Genomic DNA, 15,696 nt, shown 5'->3' with positions numbered 1-15,696 from the left:
CGCAGCGTCCTCAGCATCAAAGAGAGCAAAGCACATCAGGCAAGGGCCACTCTAGGCTTTAGTTAGCTTTGCTTCACCACATGGCAGCAATGTGGTGTTGAAAATGACTGCAAGATACTAACGACCACCATCAAGCACAATCCCTCAGTCACCTCGTCAAACAGTTTCACAGCGCCAGCGCCGACAACAAGGTATCCCAGGCCATGCAGCCCCCAATTTCCACTGTGTGAAAAGTGAACAAAAAGCACCATTATGAGAAGTGGCACTTTCAGAGGAGTGACACGCCGTTTGATATATCAAATGTTCCATTGAATGCGAGTTCGATATAAGTGAACAATAGTGCTATACTCGTGCATGGGATATTTAAGGGGATGTTCCGCATGCTCGATATAAACAATAATTCGATGTATCTGGGCTCGACTGTAAAAGCTGATGGAGAATACTTGACCTCCACCTTTCATGTGCACACCAAACCCCGCAAGTTCTGGAAAACTATAAACCCATCACATTCTAAGCCTCTAACATTACATGACGACGACAACAACCTTATCCCGGAGCCCGAATCTAGCCACGCTCTAAATAACTTTTTCTTCTGTTTTTACAAGCGAACCCGATGGTGACTTACCGGAATTCCCTGCCCTTGGCCACCCAGTTATGCCACAGATTACATTTGATGCTAATGGCATCATGAAACTCATTGACTCATTGAAACTTACATCTTCATCTGGTGCTGACGGCATAAATCCTAAAATCCTAAAAAATACTAAAAACATTGTAAGCATAATATTGTGCCACCTCTTTCAGCTCTCCATATCAACAGGTGTCCTTCCCCAAGATTGGAAAGTTGGCAAGATCATTTCAGTCACCCAAAAAGGGCTCACCTGTTTCATGCAAAAATTGCTGCCCCATTTCCCTCACAAGCGTCTATTCAAAACTAATGGAACATATTACTTATTCGCACATAGTCAAATTCCTTGTCTCCGTAAAATTTTTCCATATTAACCAATATGGCTTTTTGAAAGGACGTCCATGCGACTCCCAATTGGCTCTCTTTATTAATGACCTAAGCTCCAATCTTGGCCGAAACGTTCCTACTGACACTCTTCCTTGATTTCAAAAAAGCTTTTGATAAAGTACTGCATAAAAGACTGCTACTAAAGCTATCATGCCTAAATCTTAATCCTTTAGTATTGGAATAGCTTTGTAACTTCTTGACTAACAGAGAGCAATTTGTCTATGCTAACAATTATTCTTCTCCTCGTAGCCCGGTCATTTCAGGTGTTCCCCAAGGTATATTCCTAGGACCCTTGCTTTTCCTCATAGTATACATTAACGATCTTCCTTCCAATATTTCCTCTACTATCTGCTTATTTGCTGACGATTGTGCAATTTACTGCCTAATCACTAACAGTACTGACGTTGGCATTCTTCAACAAGATCTTAACCGAGTCGAAACTTGGTGCAAACATTGGTTAATGTCTCTTAATATTTCCAAAACATGTTTGATTTCGTTCCATCGCCAGCAGATGCATACTACTAATCGTACCCTTGGTTTCATAAGGCACAATCTAAGACTTGCCACCCCATCCATCAAATCATTAGCATACCTAACTTTTCTCTGTCCTAAACTAGAATATGGGATATCCTCACCAGTCTAACCTTTCTTTAACCTTAGAAAAAATACAAAATCGTGCAATCCGCTTTATTTGTTCTGATTATTCATACTACACTAGTGTGTCTGCTTTAAAATATAGAGCCAACTTACCTAGCCTTGAAACGAAACGCGACGAAAAATTCCTCGATTGTGCCTCTTTAGGAAAATCAGATGGTGGCATGTATGCCCCCATCTCAAGAACTACTTTGCTACCACTCATTCTTGATCTTTTTTCGTCACGTCATCCCGGGACTGGAATGATCTACCACAGGACACCTGCATCATATCAACGCCATCCATTTTAACAACGCTATCAAGACCATTGTTGTTTAACTGCCATGCTCATCTCTCATGTAATGCCCCATACCAGGTATCCTTTAAGGTGATACTGCCTTGGTAAATCAGGGGCCAAACTGCAATGCATGATCGAAGACCTAGACAGGCAAAGCAGAACAGTGGGTCTGAAAATTAAGAAAACGAAATCTAAAATAATGTTTAACAGTCTAAGAAGGGAATAGTAGTATACGAATACGATAGCCACTGAAGCACTGAAAGTGGTAAGAGAACACATCTTGCGGCAGGTAGTGACTGCAGATCTGGACCACGAGAGTGAAATGACTAAAAGAATTAGAAGAGGCATTTGGCAGCACTCTCAGGGGATGAATAGCAGTTCACCAATATTCCTCAAGAGAAAAGCAAGCAAATAACGGCTGTATCTTACCAGTAAAATCCTATGGGGAAGAAATGTGGAGGCCAATGTAAAGGGTTGAACTTTAATTGAGGACAGCACAGTGAGCTAAGGAAAGGAAAGTGACAGGAAGGCAGCAGATGGGTCAGGGAACAAACGTGAATTAGTGATATCACAGTCGAAATAAAGAAGAAGAAATGGGTATGGGCAGGGCGTATGATGTGAACGCAAGAAAACCAATGGTCTCTTCATTAATGGAGTCGATTCCTAGAGGGCAAGCGTGGCAGGAGACATCAGAGTCATGCGGGTGGCACTGGGCAGGGTTAAGGGATATGGGAGAGTCCTTTGTTCTTCAGCTGACATCTTTAGGCTGATGATTATAATGATGACTACAACCCTGAACTAAGAGACTTCACCACTTTCCCTTCCTTTTTGTTTTGCCTGTGCGATGACTGAGTAAAAGCTTTGTCTCAGTTGGCTTTTTATAAGCTACCTTTCATTTATTGCAGACACTGGTGTGCACTTTCCATGTTCTGGACGAAGGTGCTGACAGCAGCATCAGCTGCTTACTGAGACATGGCCAGAGCACATGCTTTGCTTGTTCCAAACACTGCTGAGAGCGCTACCTACAATAATGCAGTCATGATTTTTTTTTTTTTTTCAGATTTCACAGGCTTTTTTTAAATGCCGAAAAAGAGGACCACACAGGAGGTAGACTGGTACAGACAACTCAATCAGCTGTTTCTGAACCCCCTCCACAAGTTAACAAAATGCTATTGGGCCTAAAATAAATTTAAATATTTGCAACAAATATGCATAATTAGTCTTAGTTAACTGATCAGGCGGAATAAAAAGAATACTCTGAGTTAAGCCACACAATGGAAACAACAAGTGGTACATCTGCGGTGTACCTTTTTTTTTTTCATGCCTTGGCTCAGTTGCACCGAAAACTCTTTATATGTGACTACTCCGCAATCACTTTCAACTTAATACAATCCAAGCATGGATGCATTTGTTAAATTTTGTTGACTGTCGAAACAGTCAAGAAACAGATCTGCTTTCAAACTACTAGTATTACATCCTAAGCAGAAAAATTGCTAAGATAAACATTAAAAGGCCTGCCCTTTAACTTTGCTAGGAACAAAGAACAGTCAAGAACTATATTTAGCACATCTTTGATCTGCTTAGCCTGTAAAAAGAGTTTAACACAGCAACTGTACGAACACAGCAACTTTTTTTCTATTTCTTTCCTTTTGTTCGGTTCCATTTCATCATTTAGTTGAATAAGACTTCTAGCAATTACCTTGCTCTCTCACACATAGAACTTAATATTGAACACACACACGTGCACAAACATCCAAAGAGGGCAAATACGGGCTGGTTGGTACATTTTTGAAGAACTAGATAAAACAGCGCTACGGAAGACGAGACAAGAGAAGGACAAACACCAGCGCTCCACAGCGTCTTCAGTCTTCCGTAGCGTCATCTTCCATAGTGCTGTTTTATCTAGTTCTTCAAAAATGTACCAACCGGCCCGTATTTGCCCTCTTCTGGAATTCATTTCTTTTACATAGGGTATTTTCCTGTTCTATTCATGCCTCCGCTCCTTTGTTATATGTGTCAACCTTTTAGCCGCAACCACATGCCGGGCCCGTCTCCTCAACAGCGCTGGCGTTTGTCCTTCACTTGTCTCGTCTTCTGTAGCGCTGGTTTTACCTAGTTCTTCACAAACATCCGACATTACAAGATTCATATGCAGCAACGGTGCATTAAACCTATTGAGCATACATGAGGCAGAGTGACAATTACAGCATATGTGTCACAGAAATTAGGCGCCTAAAGGTTTGTGTTATTTGGCATACAGCCTAAGGGTTGACAGTGCCTGCATTATACATGATAAAAATCTCACAAAATAATTCACTCAACCAAAGTAAACTCTGAGAATTAGCAGAAGTGAAATGAAGGATGAGAGCTACTTACAGCCATGCTCATGACCTAATAAAAGCAATATTACGCTCCGACTGTTGTTGCTTGAATATGATAAACAGAACTCACGGGTTCAACAATGTGGACGTGGATGCGGCCTGACTGCACCACATAGATGCTGTCATCGCTGTCGCCCAGTGAAAACAGCATAGTTCCGCGAGGCACGAACAGTGTTTCAATGTGCTTCCACAACTCCATAAACAGGGGCTTCTCAAAGAAGCCAAACACCCTGCGAAGAATGACGATAGCAACTGCTAAATGAGCCAAGTAACTTCAACCACTGGCAGAAACATATGCCGAGTTGTATTGAAAAATGTGCGATTCATTTACCAGAAAGTGCTTTATGCACTTTATTTATTTACGCAACCTCCAATGGCTGAACAGAAGCACCATGGTTCATGCTTGAACTGTTCTTGTAAGAGTGTACAAGTGGCAAGCAACATTATTCACTGGGTGAGCAGCAGCAAGCTTACTGTGCCAAAAGCAGCCAAGAGCAGTCCTAGCTGCTTTCATGTCAATAACACATAGCACAAATGAAATCATGTGTGATAAAACTTCTTGCTGGCACCACACAATTTGTCCGCTCTCTACATTAAGACGCAACCAGGTGAGGCTGCGTGAATTCTGCAGGAAAAAGGGCATCACATGGTATACCGTATTTACTCGCGTAATGAACCCACATTTTTTCCAGAAAAGTTGACGTCAGTTTGGGGTGGGGGGGCACATTTTGCAGAAAAAAATGTTTTGAGCAATATTTTTGAGAGTTGAAAGCTCATATTCATTATCCACAAAGGCACATAGTCAGCTGCATTAGCGTTGCCGGTGTTTAGCATCGCTCACTCTGAAAGGTGCTTGCTGTATCATGGCACAATTTGATAATTCTGGGATAGTCAACAGTGCCAGCCAATCACGGTGAGATAAAGCAAACATGCTGACAGGTGCACGTTTTTTATGTGAGGTTAAAAAAACTCTCAGGGTGGTTACGAGTGTGTAATGCGAATGTTTAAGCGTCAGCTATGGTGCGAAAGGAATTAGGCATTTTCGCTTCTTATCTCGAGCTCACCAGACCACTTGGGGGGTCTGAAGGTCCTGCTTCCTCCATAGCATTTCATTATAGACATTTTATAGTGTTGTGGTTTAAACTCCTACGCTCCTCTCGAATGCTTGAGCACTTTTGGCTTTCTAAGCATACACTGGCGCACAGCAGAGTGTGCAATTTTCGCCGGCGCAACTGTGAGGGATGCAGAGCGTCTTGGCACTCTACAAGTTCACTGAGCATGCCACCCCCGCAGGATGTCTCCTCAAAAGATAAACACACCGTGAATTTATCAGCGCACTGCCGAGGTCTCTGAGAAAACTGAGAAACGTGCTAAGAAAAGCGAATGCTTTAAAAAGATGAAAAAAAAGTAAATTCTCAACAACAAAAGTGGGGGGTGGGTTCATTATGCTAGCAAGTTCATTACACGAGTAAATACAGTATTTCCCTTTCAACTCTTCCCCTGGCACCTGCTCTTAGAACACCCAGAATGTCCAGAAGCAAAGCAAGAAAGACTGTTCCTGTTGTGCACACACTCACTCTACCTTGCACAGATTACTATCTGTGCTCCTATTTGCCCAATCACATTCAGTTACCATATTTTCCATTTGTACAAGTCGCATTTAAAAACAAATTTTTCGTTGGTACATTTTATACAACTACCTATGTGCGATTTATATCCAGTGAGAAATGACGCGCCACCACGTCATTTTTTACTACCTCTAATAACTATCTTTGAAAAGAAAATCCATGTGTAAAAGACAAAACAAAATTGAGTCATCTTTAAAATGTTATCTTATGGGTAAAACCACTTAATCTTGCCACTGCAAAACTGGATGCAGCAGCAACACGAAGAGCAGGCCACTGCCGCATCCAGTCCAGCCGGTTCAGCTATGTTCTCGGAACTTTCCATTTCGGTTTGCCATTGCACATGTTGTTCTTGCTCACCATGATGCATGGAGAATGGGAATCGGGCAACAGGGAGACAGTTCGACACGAGCGAAAAAATTATCCGGCACTGGTGCAAAGCTGCAAAAGCAATCCAATCGATGAAGATAACAAAAAAGGCAGACCATAGGAAGACTGCACGCTGGCCAGAGGTTGAGATTCATCTGCACATGACAACTCCCGCAAGACTGCGTTTCCGTAACACACTCAGATGAAGGGATTGTCAATGCACTTTTATAATGATTAGCGAATGACCAGGTGCGTCTTATAGACTGGTGCAACTTATCTGCGATTTTTTTCGGACAAACTGCCGTTTCTAAGGGTGCGGCTGGAAAATAGGGTAATTTAAGAGGGCCCTGAAACGTTTTTGTCAACCCAGCACTCTGCTTGAGAAGCTGCAATACACTATACAGGGAATGTTGTCCTTAAGAAATTAGGGACCACAAGGTATGCGCAAAGCAAATGGCAATATAAAATAATGAATGAAACAGCAAGAAAGCAATAAGCTGCAAAGTGAAAATAAAAAGCAAGTGTTGTGAGCAACATAAAACTAAAATTTCAGAAAAGGCATACTGGAGCTACTCTTTTATTCATATACGAGGGGGTACCCAAAAGAAACCGAACTAATTTTTTGGTGGGCAGAGCTTTTGTAGTACCGCGTTCTGCCGCTAGGAGCGCACAGAGCGAACAATCCAGAGTCAGTAAGAGTGCCGTCACTGAAGAAGGTTGGCACTAGTTTCAGCAGAGTTTATAGTGCCAACTGTTTTATGTGAGTGTCGTTTTTGCAGTGGCTAATTTCGCAAACAGTGTGCAGCTGTGAAATTCTGGTGTTTGCTTAGAAAAAATTAACAGGAACTCTTGAAATGTTAAAAACGGTGTACAAGGACGATGCTATGAAGAAAACTCAAGTGTTCCTGAATAAAATCTTTAATCAGAGCAACAATCAAGTCAGTGGAAAACTTAAAACTGCCTTGCCCAAAGAGAGCTCATCAGGTGAAATCAAACCTCAAAACAATGCTGATTTGTTTTTTTTATGTGAGAGGAGCTGTCCATTCACAGTTTGTTCAACAGGGTCAGACAGTTAACCAGGCTTTCTACTTGGAAGTTCTAAAAAGATTGCACAACAATGTGCGGTGCAAGCGGCCTGATTTGTGGCAGTCGTGTGACTGGTTTTTCCATCAGGACAACCCCTGCTCGCACAGCCCTGTCTGTACGACAACTGTCAGAGAGTAATAAACGTGCTCATGTAAGTGGTACCTTTATTGTAATAGCACATGCATTAGGCAGCTAACTCAAACGTGTCTGAGTAGCATTTGACGGCTTTTCATACACAACACAGTACATGGCTGCTTTCTGAATTATTAAAGGGACTATGCAACGAATAAAAAGTCACTTGTAAATGTTTTCAATGCTTAGAAATGATGCTAAGAAGCATTCACACCAAGTATGAGTCGTCAGAACTCAGCCGGAAATTTATTATGAACTTTTAAAAACCGTGTTTTTCAAAATTCGCGGGCCGATTGGTGTACTCGTAGTGACCGATTTTAGAACTAAAATCGTGAAAAAAGAAGTCACTGTACCCACGACGACACCAGGACCCCACACGCTGTCATTCGCTGGAGCCACGGCAGCCACGACGTCGTGGGCACACTTCCGGTAGCCGTGAAAATCGTTTGCTCGTGCCGCCGCGCGACCCTCTCGGGCAAGCGCGCGCCAGGGCATTGCCTTCGTGCATATGGTTTCAATTTTCCTCTGCCGCCTCCTTCTGTCGGGAGTTCCAGAGCCACTCGCACGGCTCTTCGTGCACACGCATGGGGCTCGATGCCCATCGTGGCCGTAAAAGCGAGCAGTCGCACCTCGAGGTCCGGGTTTATTACTGCTAATTACCACAGATGACAAGCAAAGAAACCCAACGCGCGCCGCAATCCAGGAAGGAGAAGAGACCGAAGAGATGCTGCCACACCGCGGACGCTGCTGCTGGGGGGCTAGGAGCGACAACCGGAAGTTGCAAAATAAACGTCAGCGGATGACGTATTCATGGGCCGGGCCCAGTCCCAGAGCTGTTCTCTTTATTTTTTTCTGGTGCTCCTCGTGTACGAGTTGAGGGGGGAGAGGAGGAGCATAATTTTTAATCGTCTACATCTGCACTGTTATTGATGCTAGCTCAAAAATTCTTGCACTGGGGCGACGAGTGATCGAATGCCTATCTCTCGTCTGCTTTACGTAATGTCAATTAATTTATTGCATAGTCCCTTTAATTTGATGTGAAAACTCTCTTTTTGCTATTGAACAAGGCTTGAAACATAGCTGCAAGGAAGAATTTCTTTATGCAAAAGGACTAGGAGCTAGGTGTTTACACAGGTGTTCCCAAGCTTTCGTTAATTATTTACAGACAAAGTAAACCATAATAGACCAGTTGACCATAACTATACAAGAAATTTTGGCACTCACCGTATGCTTCGCAGCATATAGATAACATCTGGAGGCAGGCGCTTCTCCATTTGCTCTGTATAGTCTTCTTCAAGGAATGCCTGTGATGGCTCCTTAACTTGCAGTGTGGGTGGCTGATCTCTTTTTAAGCGCAGCAGCCTGCAAGCAGTCATTACCAAAATATTAAGTAATAATAATAAATGTCACTGGTACCATGTCAGCTATGCTAGGTTATGAAAACCAATGACCACATTGTGGGCTTTTAACAAGATGAAAACGTACCCCGTATAGACCACTAATGAAAACAGGTGTAAATGCTTTTCAAACCTAGTCAGCAGACTCTCATATCCACTAAACAATCTCACAGAAAGAGCTTTCACTTGTGCAGATAGCAATACAGGTTATTACCCTTTGCTTGGTTTTTATGGAATAATTTTAAGCATGCCACTGCTTGCAGCAAGGCATAAGCAGACACAGAAAAGTGCCCGAGATTCGTAGCACTGCAGCCTGTTGACAGAACACATGCACAAACTGCCATAAGAGAGGGGAAGGAGGAATTTCTCTCTCTCTCAGAGAGTGGCAGTGTACTACCACTACCACCTGAGTGACGACAGTGCTGTTTACCATGTCCTCACTTTTACTTCAGCCTGAAAACACAAGGCCACTGTAGAATGTGACACTGGACAAATGTCACACCAAACCACCACTTCTGTAAAATATGAGCACAAAGAAACCAGTGGCTTTGGCTGAAAAAATGATGATTATATATCACAGAGCCCAATATTACAAAGAGCCCAATATTACAAAAAAAAAAAAAAAATGTGGGCTTGACACTTCTGCAGCAAGTCAGAAATGTGTGGTAGCATTTGCAAAAAGGACAAATTTGATATTAGCAGTTGCCATATGTGAAGTCTGAAGAGGTCAGCAGATGGCCATCCTGGCTATAACCAAACCCAGCTGAATTGCCCCAACACCGTTCTCTTGATTAGAAAGGAGGCTCAGAAGACTTCTGACTACTGTTGGCTGCCATGTCTCGGACCACAACTTATATAAGCAAAGAAAACAACAATGAAGTCCCTCAATACATTTTCAGAAAAATTAAAACAGAGCGTTATAAAACAGGCATGCACCATAATATATAAACTTACTTCAGCTGGTATAAACCTAATATAAATTCATTCAGTAATGTGCAGTCAAAGGCATCAATTGCAAAACTATGAAAAAACGCGCCAAAATGCACAGCTGCACAGCCTGACGGTGCAGCACTTGCTATTGAGACAAGTGAGGTACGTGCTCGCAAGCAAGCCGGTTCACTCACTTCGACCTAGAATGCTTTAGGATAAATAAAGTAACTGCACATGATGCCTTAGCAGCCAACACACCAAGCTTCTGGCAAGACCACAATGGATGACAGGGTACATGTTTTTCCAATGTGGAACAGAACCATACATTTTCAGAAAAATTAAAACAGAGCGTTATAAAACAGGCATGCACCATAATATATAAACTTACTTCAGCTGGTATAAACCTAATATAAATTCATTCAGTAATGTGCAGTCAAAGGCATCAATTGCAAAACTATGAAAAAACGCGCCAAAATGCACAGCTGCACAGCCTGACGGTGCAGCACTTGCTATTGAGACAAGTGAGGTACGTGCTCGCAAGCAAGCCGGTTCACTCACTTCGACCTAGAATGCTTTAGGATAAATAAAGTAACTGCACATGATGCCTTAGCAGCCAACACACCAAGCTTCTGGCAAGACCACAATGGATGACAGGGTACATGTTTTTCCAATGTGGAACAGAACCGCCTTTGCAGAGGTGTCATGCCAAGTTCAATGTCAGTTAAAACTTAATTGCAGATTTTTCCTACATTTAGCTCCTGTGGTGCTTTATTTGCAGCATCTTAGCATCCACCACTAGTCTGCCATGAAATCTTGGAATACAAAAGCACACCTAGAGTGTCTGTTCAGAAGTGTACATTGCACAAGATAGCAAAACAGCCAAACTGTGAGCTCAAAAGGGTGTGAATGTACTCAGCCCAGGTCTCAACAGCAGGCACTCAGCTGTGAGGCAGCACTCTCTCTCATAGTATCCAGACTTATGCAAATGCCTGTAATCATGTGAAATAAAGTGGCGGGGGTACAGGGGACGAAAAGAAATCTTGTGCATAGACCCACACTGTGGCAAGTGCAGAAAAATGGCTAATACAAGTTCCCCTCTTATTTATGAGCTGCTTCAAATCTCAAGCAAATTCTTGAACATGCACCAGCTACTCGACCAGGACAAACATTCAAAGGTTTGAAAAATTTGAAATTATGACAGGAGGATAAAAATAATCAAGTAAGTATTGCTGTCACACTGTACTGCTGGCTTCGATTTTTCATAAACATAAAATCTCATGATAAAGCACAACAAATAAGAGTGCTTTAGTTTTCACACACAACTTTTCATGTTTCTTCTGTTCACATACTACATTTAGAAATATGGAGCACATTTGAGACCGCCTGCAACGTCTACATTAAGAATGCACTTCAGCCCCCCCAATGCAATTTTTTTTTACCTCTTAGCAAACCGAAGCACCATTTGTCTATTCTTGAGCCGTGTCCTGCCACTGGTGGCTTGAGTTGTCAGGAAGTTCACCTGAGATGCACAAAAACACACACTAAGCTCCCAATCTTCACTGAATATGCCGCAAATTTCAGAGGCGTTTAGGCAAAATTTCAAAGCCAGATTACCTTTCTCAACATTTTGCGCCCGTAAAATAGCACCTTGTCCCTTTTGCGAAAGCGAGGTCTTGAGGAGCCAAGCATTTGAGCTCGCACAACGTCCACTGCACGGTAAAACACACACACACAAACCAAACTCAGAAGCGATATACTAAAACACCGCTGAGAGCAGCGTACTGGGTATTACTTAGTGGTACGCACCTTTGCTTTTTATCTTTCTATAAAATAGAATTATTCCTAGTGCGACAGCAACGGACAAAAGGACAACGGTGCATATTGTCACCTACAGTGGAAGGAGATGAAACGAAACCAAAATATGAGCCACAACACCGGAACATGACAGGAACACGGTGCTAGCGCAAAGGATAGCGAACACGTAGCAGCAGTGTCGTCATCCTTCGGCTCATCGCATAAAAGGTGCTTACCAAATGATGCTCAAACATGTGAGACATGAGTGCAGTGAATGAGGAATGCACTATGAATTCCCAGTATTCCCAATATGGGCCGCTGAAGTAGAAGTCTTCGAAGTGACTAAGGAAAGCGGACATAACTGAGCGTTGCTAGCGACAATGTCGCTTGCACACTTATCTGGTTTCCTAGCAGCGATAACTGCACATCCCTAGAAACGCGCGTGAACCAAGGGCTTACAGCAGCCCCAATGAGAGCCGAGAAGAGTGCCAATGCGGCGGTACATGGGGACACTGGTGTTTTCGCAGCGAGCTCAGCTGGCTCCGGCTAGCTCCTGCGTACAGTACTTTCCAGTGCCACAGTCAATTACGGCGGGAAGCCAATGACTACCGAGGAGGAAAACACTGTCAATCATGACACAACAACACCATTATAATTCATGAGCATATAAACTTAAGCTTAAAATTTTTTAAGGTATAATTCGGCGACCTTTCTAGTACGTTAAAGACATTGCCAACATTTCTGAGTATTTTCGGCAGTTTCGGTATTGTTGCAGCATGGCAAGGGCGCGTTTCTTTTGACACCGCGTACATCGCGTTCAGCTTGTGATATATTTTTTCCGCACGTTGCGAGCTGTCAGGCGAGTGTCACTGTTCATAGACTGTCAAAGGAGTGTCATTGTTCGAGTCATCAAGGCCGCAGCAGCCTCATAAAATGCTAACGTACAAAGCAGGGGACGAGATTCTATCTTCGACGCCGTTTGTTTATGTCCTAGGAAGAGAAAGCCGCGGCCGTGTATGCGACTACTGCTTTTCAGAGTAAGGCGCCCTCTGATTTTTGACAGTGCGCACATTTGTCACATTGCATTGTGTGTTACCCCCCCCCCCCCCCCCCTTTTTTTTTTCAAGATGCGGCAACCTAAAGCGATGTGCTGCTTGCAAATGCGTCTACTACTGCAACAAGCCGTGTCAGGTGAGAACACACGGATCCGATCGCTGCGGAGTTGGCGGCACTCACAGGCTTGGGTTTTCTTGCTTGATTGATTAGTGAATCCAGAAGTCCGTACGAACGGGTGCGAAGCGAGAATAAGAGCGCTTCAGTAAGCATCCTTTCCGTTCAGAACAAGGCACGCACTGCTCTCGCTCTAGGCTTTGGCCGCAGCGTCGCGAGCGCGTTTTAGAGAAGAAGAAATTGTCAAGTAATCGTAAAGCCGTTCATTATCACCACAATATCAAGGGTGATAAATCATGTGCATAAGTTAATTTTTATCTGCATGGTCGTGTTGATTTCAACTTGCGCAGTCATGCATTGTGCACTGTCAGTCGCTGTCTTTTTTGGCAAGCATTAATGCTCATTTATCGGACCTGCACCAAACCCTGGCCAATCCCCCACAATGGGTATATGCCATCACTTCAGAGGCAACAAGAACAACCACCACCACCTCATACCCCGTGCAAACGCGTCAATCTGATGACTTGCATAAATTGTAGCATTACGTTCACCCCCGTTTGAAAGTGCTTAGTCGCCGCTCCAAGTGCTTCAGGAAATTTTAAATCTGGGAAATTCCTCTCAGAAAACACGGATTTGGTGGTGCCATACAGAAAATAATGTATATATATATATATATATATATATATATATATATATATATATATATATATATATATATATATATATATATATATATATATATATATATATATATATATATATATATATAGCATACAAGTGCGGCACCCTGCTACAACTGTCTTCTGCTGTATAACTCGATCATGCCTTTGGAGTAAATGCTAGCTCTTTTTGCTGGCATACTGTGCTGATATGGCTTACTGAGCAAGCACAAAGATATACAATGTTGAAGGGTGCATGCATCATTGGAAAGGCTTGTGGGGCTGCTTTATCTGTGGAATGTGCACTTGTTATCAGATACAGTTGACAGGGAACAGATGTCCTGACTCAAGCTGTTGAAAGTGACAGCATATACACTGGGAGAATATTGAGTTATTGAATCAAATAAAATGGCTGATTTTTTTTAAATATTATGATGCACTGTCATAACAAACAGAAAGCTTCAGGAAACCCTGTGAAAAGAAAAAGAAGCTAATTTGTTGTGTCATGTAATTTTTTTGGAAGTGACTATTTTATTTCCACCATTCATGTTATGAAGAATTGAAAGTGTTTGAAAAGGCTTTTGATTTCAAACATTTTTCCCAAAGCTACGCTTTATTAAGCCCCATATTTTTAAAATTGATGTACTTATTGTAGGACCCAACAATGTGCATTATTAGTAATGAAACGCAATAATGATAGTGCATGGCCTTTGGTAAATCTGCTTGTGGTGAAGCATACATGTTTCGGGAGCTGTGTTGGCGGTAACGCGTTACCGGTAACACATTAGTTTTTCCGGTAACTTAGTAATGTACTCGTTATCATTTTGGAACTGTAACAGGCAATGTACTTACGTTAACATTTTTCGGTAACGTGAGGTGTCACGTTACTAGTTACTTTTTATTCCAATTGTCCCCCTTCCACCCTTTTTTCAGAAAAAAAAAGCACCTAAATTGATGTTGCAAATGAACAAAATGTACAGGCGCTCTCGACGACCCTTGTTGCATGCCAAAAAACACCTGCCCTTGACGACACGCCCAACTAACAAAAGCAAGGAAATACCCATAAAGCACAAAGCACGTGCACAAACACGCATTCACATTCTTGCCTTCATCTACCTCTTCTTCCTTCCCAAACCACTCATACAACTGTGTAAAGAGTGGAAGCATGCCGAGCATTTTGGAACATCACATTTTTTAGAATTACTATAAATTTGTTGTGAGTTCAGCGATGTTTTCTTTGTAAAGTTGGAATTGTTGATGAAGTGTCATTTTGTGTTTCAATGACACGTTCAGAAAATGGCTTCACCATGTGCCACAGAGTTAGGAGCCATCACGTGTAACAACTCTAAAGGCAACTTTAGGCCACTGTAACATTGCTAAGCTCCTGCAAATTTGTGCAAAGTATTCTTGTTAAATCAGGATTTCGGGTAAAATTGTTGTTAGGGCTAGAAGTTTTATGTCAAATATGAGCTTTATAAAGTTATCATTCGTTCCTGCAGCGAAGACGCATTGATTAAAATTTATAGCCATGGAGTAACTGCAAAGTAATGTGCGGTACTTTTATTCGGTAATGGTAATGGTAACATTTTATATTTTTTTGTAGCTAACGTAGGGTGGTCACGCATTCCTTTTTTTTTAGCGTAACGAGTAACTTATTTAGTTACTTTTTCTCGGTAACGCCTACAACACTGTTTGGGAGACATTAAAAAACTTGTGAGTGTCCCACACTCTGTTACACCTTCTACTGAAACCATTGTTGAGTGACAAAACAGCATGCCATCACAAATCACCTTATACTAGTTGATACACTTCCTGAAATTAGCAAATTTTACTTGTTCATGATAGTGCACACAGTCTGAAATGCTTTTATCTAATCTCAGGAAACAAGGAAAAAAATTGCCTGCAAAAATATTTTGGACTTTTGGCAGTTTTGAAAAGAAAATCAGGAAAAAGAAAACAGTGTGATTTGTATAGTGCTAGTGATGATGTGGTTGCTTTAGTCACTTAAAACTAACCATGCTGATGTTTTTGTCAATTTCAATAATAATAATGTAGGATCAATCACTCAGTCAACCAACCAATCAGTCAATTAATCAATGTTGTTAGTGCCCAGGAACAGCCTGTTGGTCTTGATGCTGGCTCGCTAATAATAGAGCAGCGAAATATGAGACGAAGCAAATGTGGCAGCTATGTACAGCATGCATGAA

The 15,696-nt window shown here is 42.2% G+C and overlaps 2 protein-coding genes across 18 annotated transcripts in view; one reads left to right on the top strand and one right to left on the bottom strand.

The window, feature by feature from the left end:
• Positions 1–13,027, bottom strand: part of sws (patatin like phospholipase domain containing sws) — a 152,020-nt gene extending 138,993 nt beyond the window's left edge. For 4 of the 16 annotated variants that reach the window (XR_013311053.1, XR_013311054.1, XR_013311052.1 and 1 more), the window contains exons 1-6: positions 11,897–12,432; positions 11,673–11,754; positions 11,481–11,575; positions 11,306–11,385; positions 8,764–8,901; positions 4,398–4,557 (exon numbers count right to left, since the gene is read on the bottom strand). Coding sequence is in view for 11 of the 16 variants with exons in the window: in XM_077648358.1 (XP_077504484.1) it covers positions 4,398–4,557; positions 8,764–8,901; positions 11,306–11,385; positions 11,481–11,575; positions 11,673–11,754; positions 11,897–12,019 (678 nt within the window). In the remaining 5 variants the exon portion in view is untranslated. Of the gene's footprint in view, positions 1–4,397; positions 4,558–8,763; positions 8,902–10,778; positions 10,795–11,305; positions 11,386–11,480; positions 11,576–11,672; positions 11,755–11,896; positions 12,433–12,896 lie in introns of those variants that run through there. The other 12 variants (XR_013311055.1, XM_077648356.1, XM_077648362.1 and 9 more) reach the window with 7 other exon arrangements.
• Positions 12,564–15,696, top strand: part of LOC144114554 (histone-lysine N-methyltransferase SMYD3-like) — a 56,787-nt gene continuing 53,654 nt past the window's right edge. For both annotated transcript variants that reach the window (XM_077648372.1, XM_077648373.1), the window contains exons 1-2: positions 12,564–12,697; positions 12,788–12,851. In XM_077648372.1, the coding sequence (XP_077504498.1) occupies positions 12,594–12,697; positions 12,788–12,851 (168 nt within the window). In that variant the 5' untranslated portion in view covers positions 12,564–12,593. The remainder of the gene's footprint in view (positions 12,698–12,787; positions 12,852–15,696) is intronic.

The sequence above is a fragment of the Amblyomma americanum genome, chromosome 1 (assembly GCF_052857255.1).
Source record: "Amblyomma americanum isolate KBUSLIRL-KWMA chromosome 1, ASM5285725v1, whole genome shotgun sequence".
NCBI lineage: Eukaryota > Metazoa > Arthropoda > Arachnida > Ixodida > Ixodidae > Amblyomma > Amblyomma americanum.
Note: the sequence above shows the minus strand (reverse complement) of the source record. Positions and strands in the feature narration are given on the sequence as shown.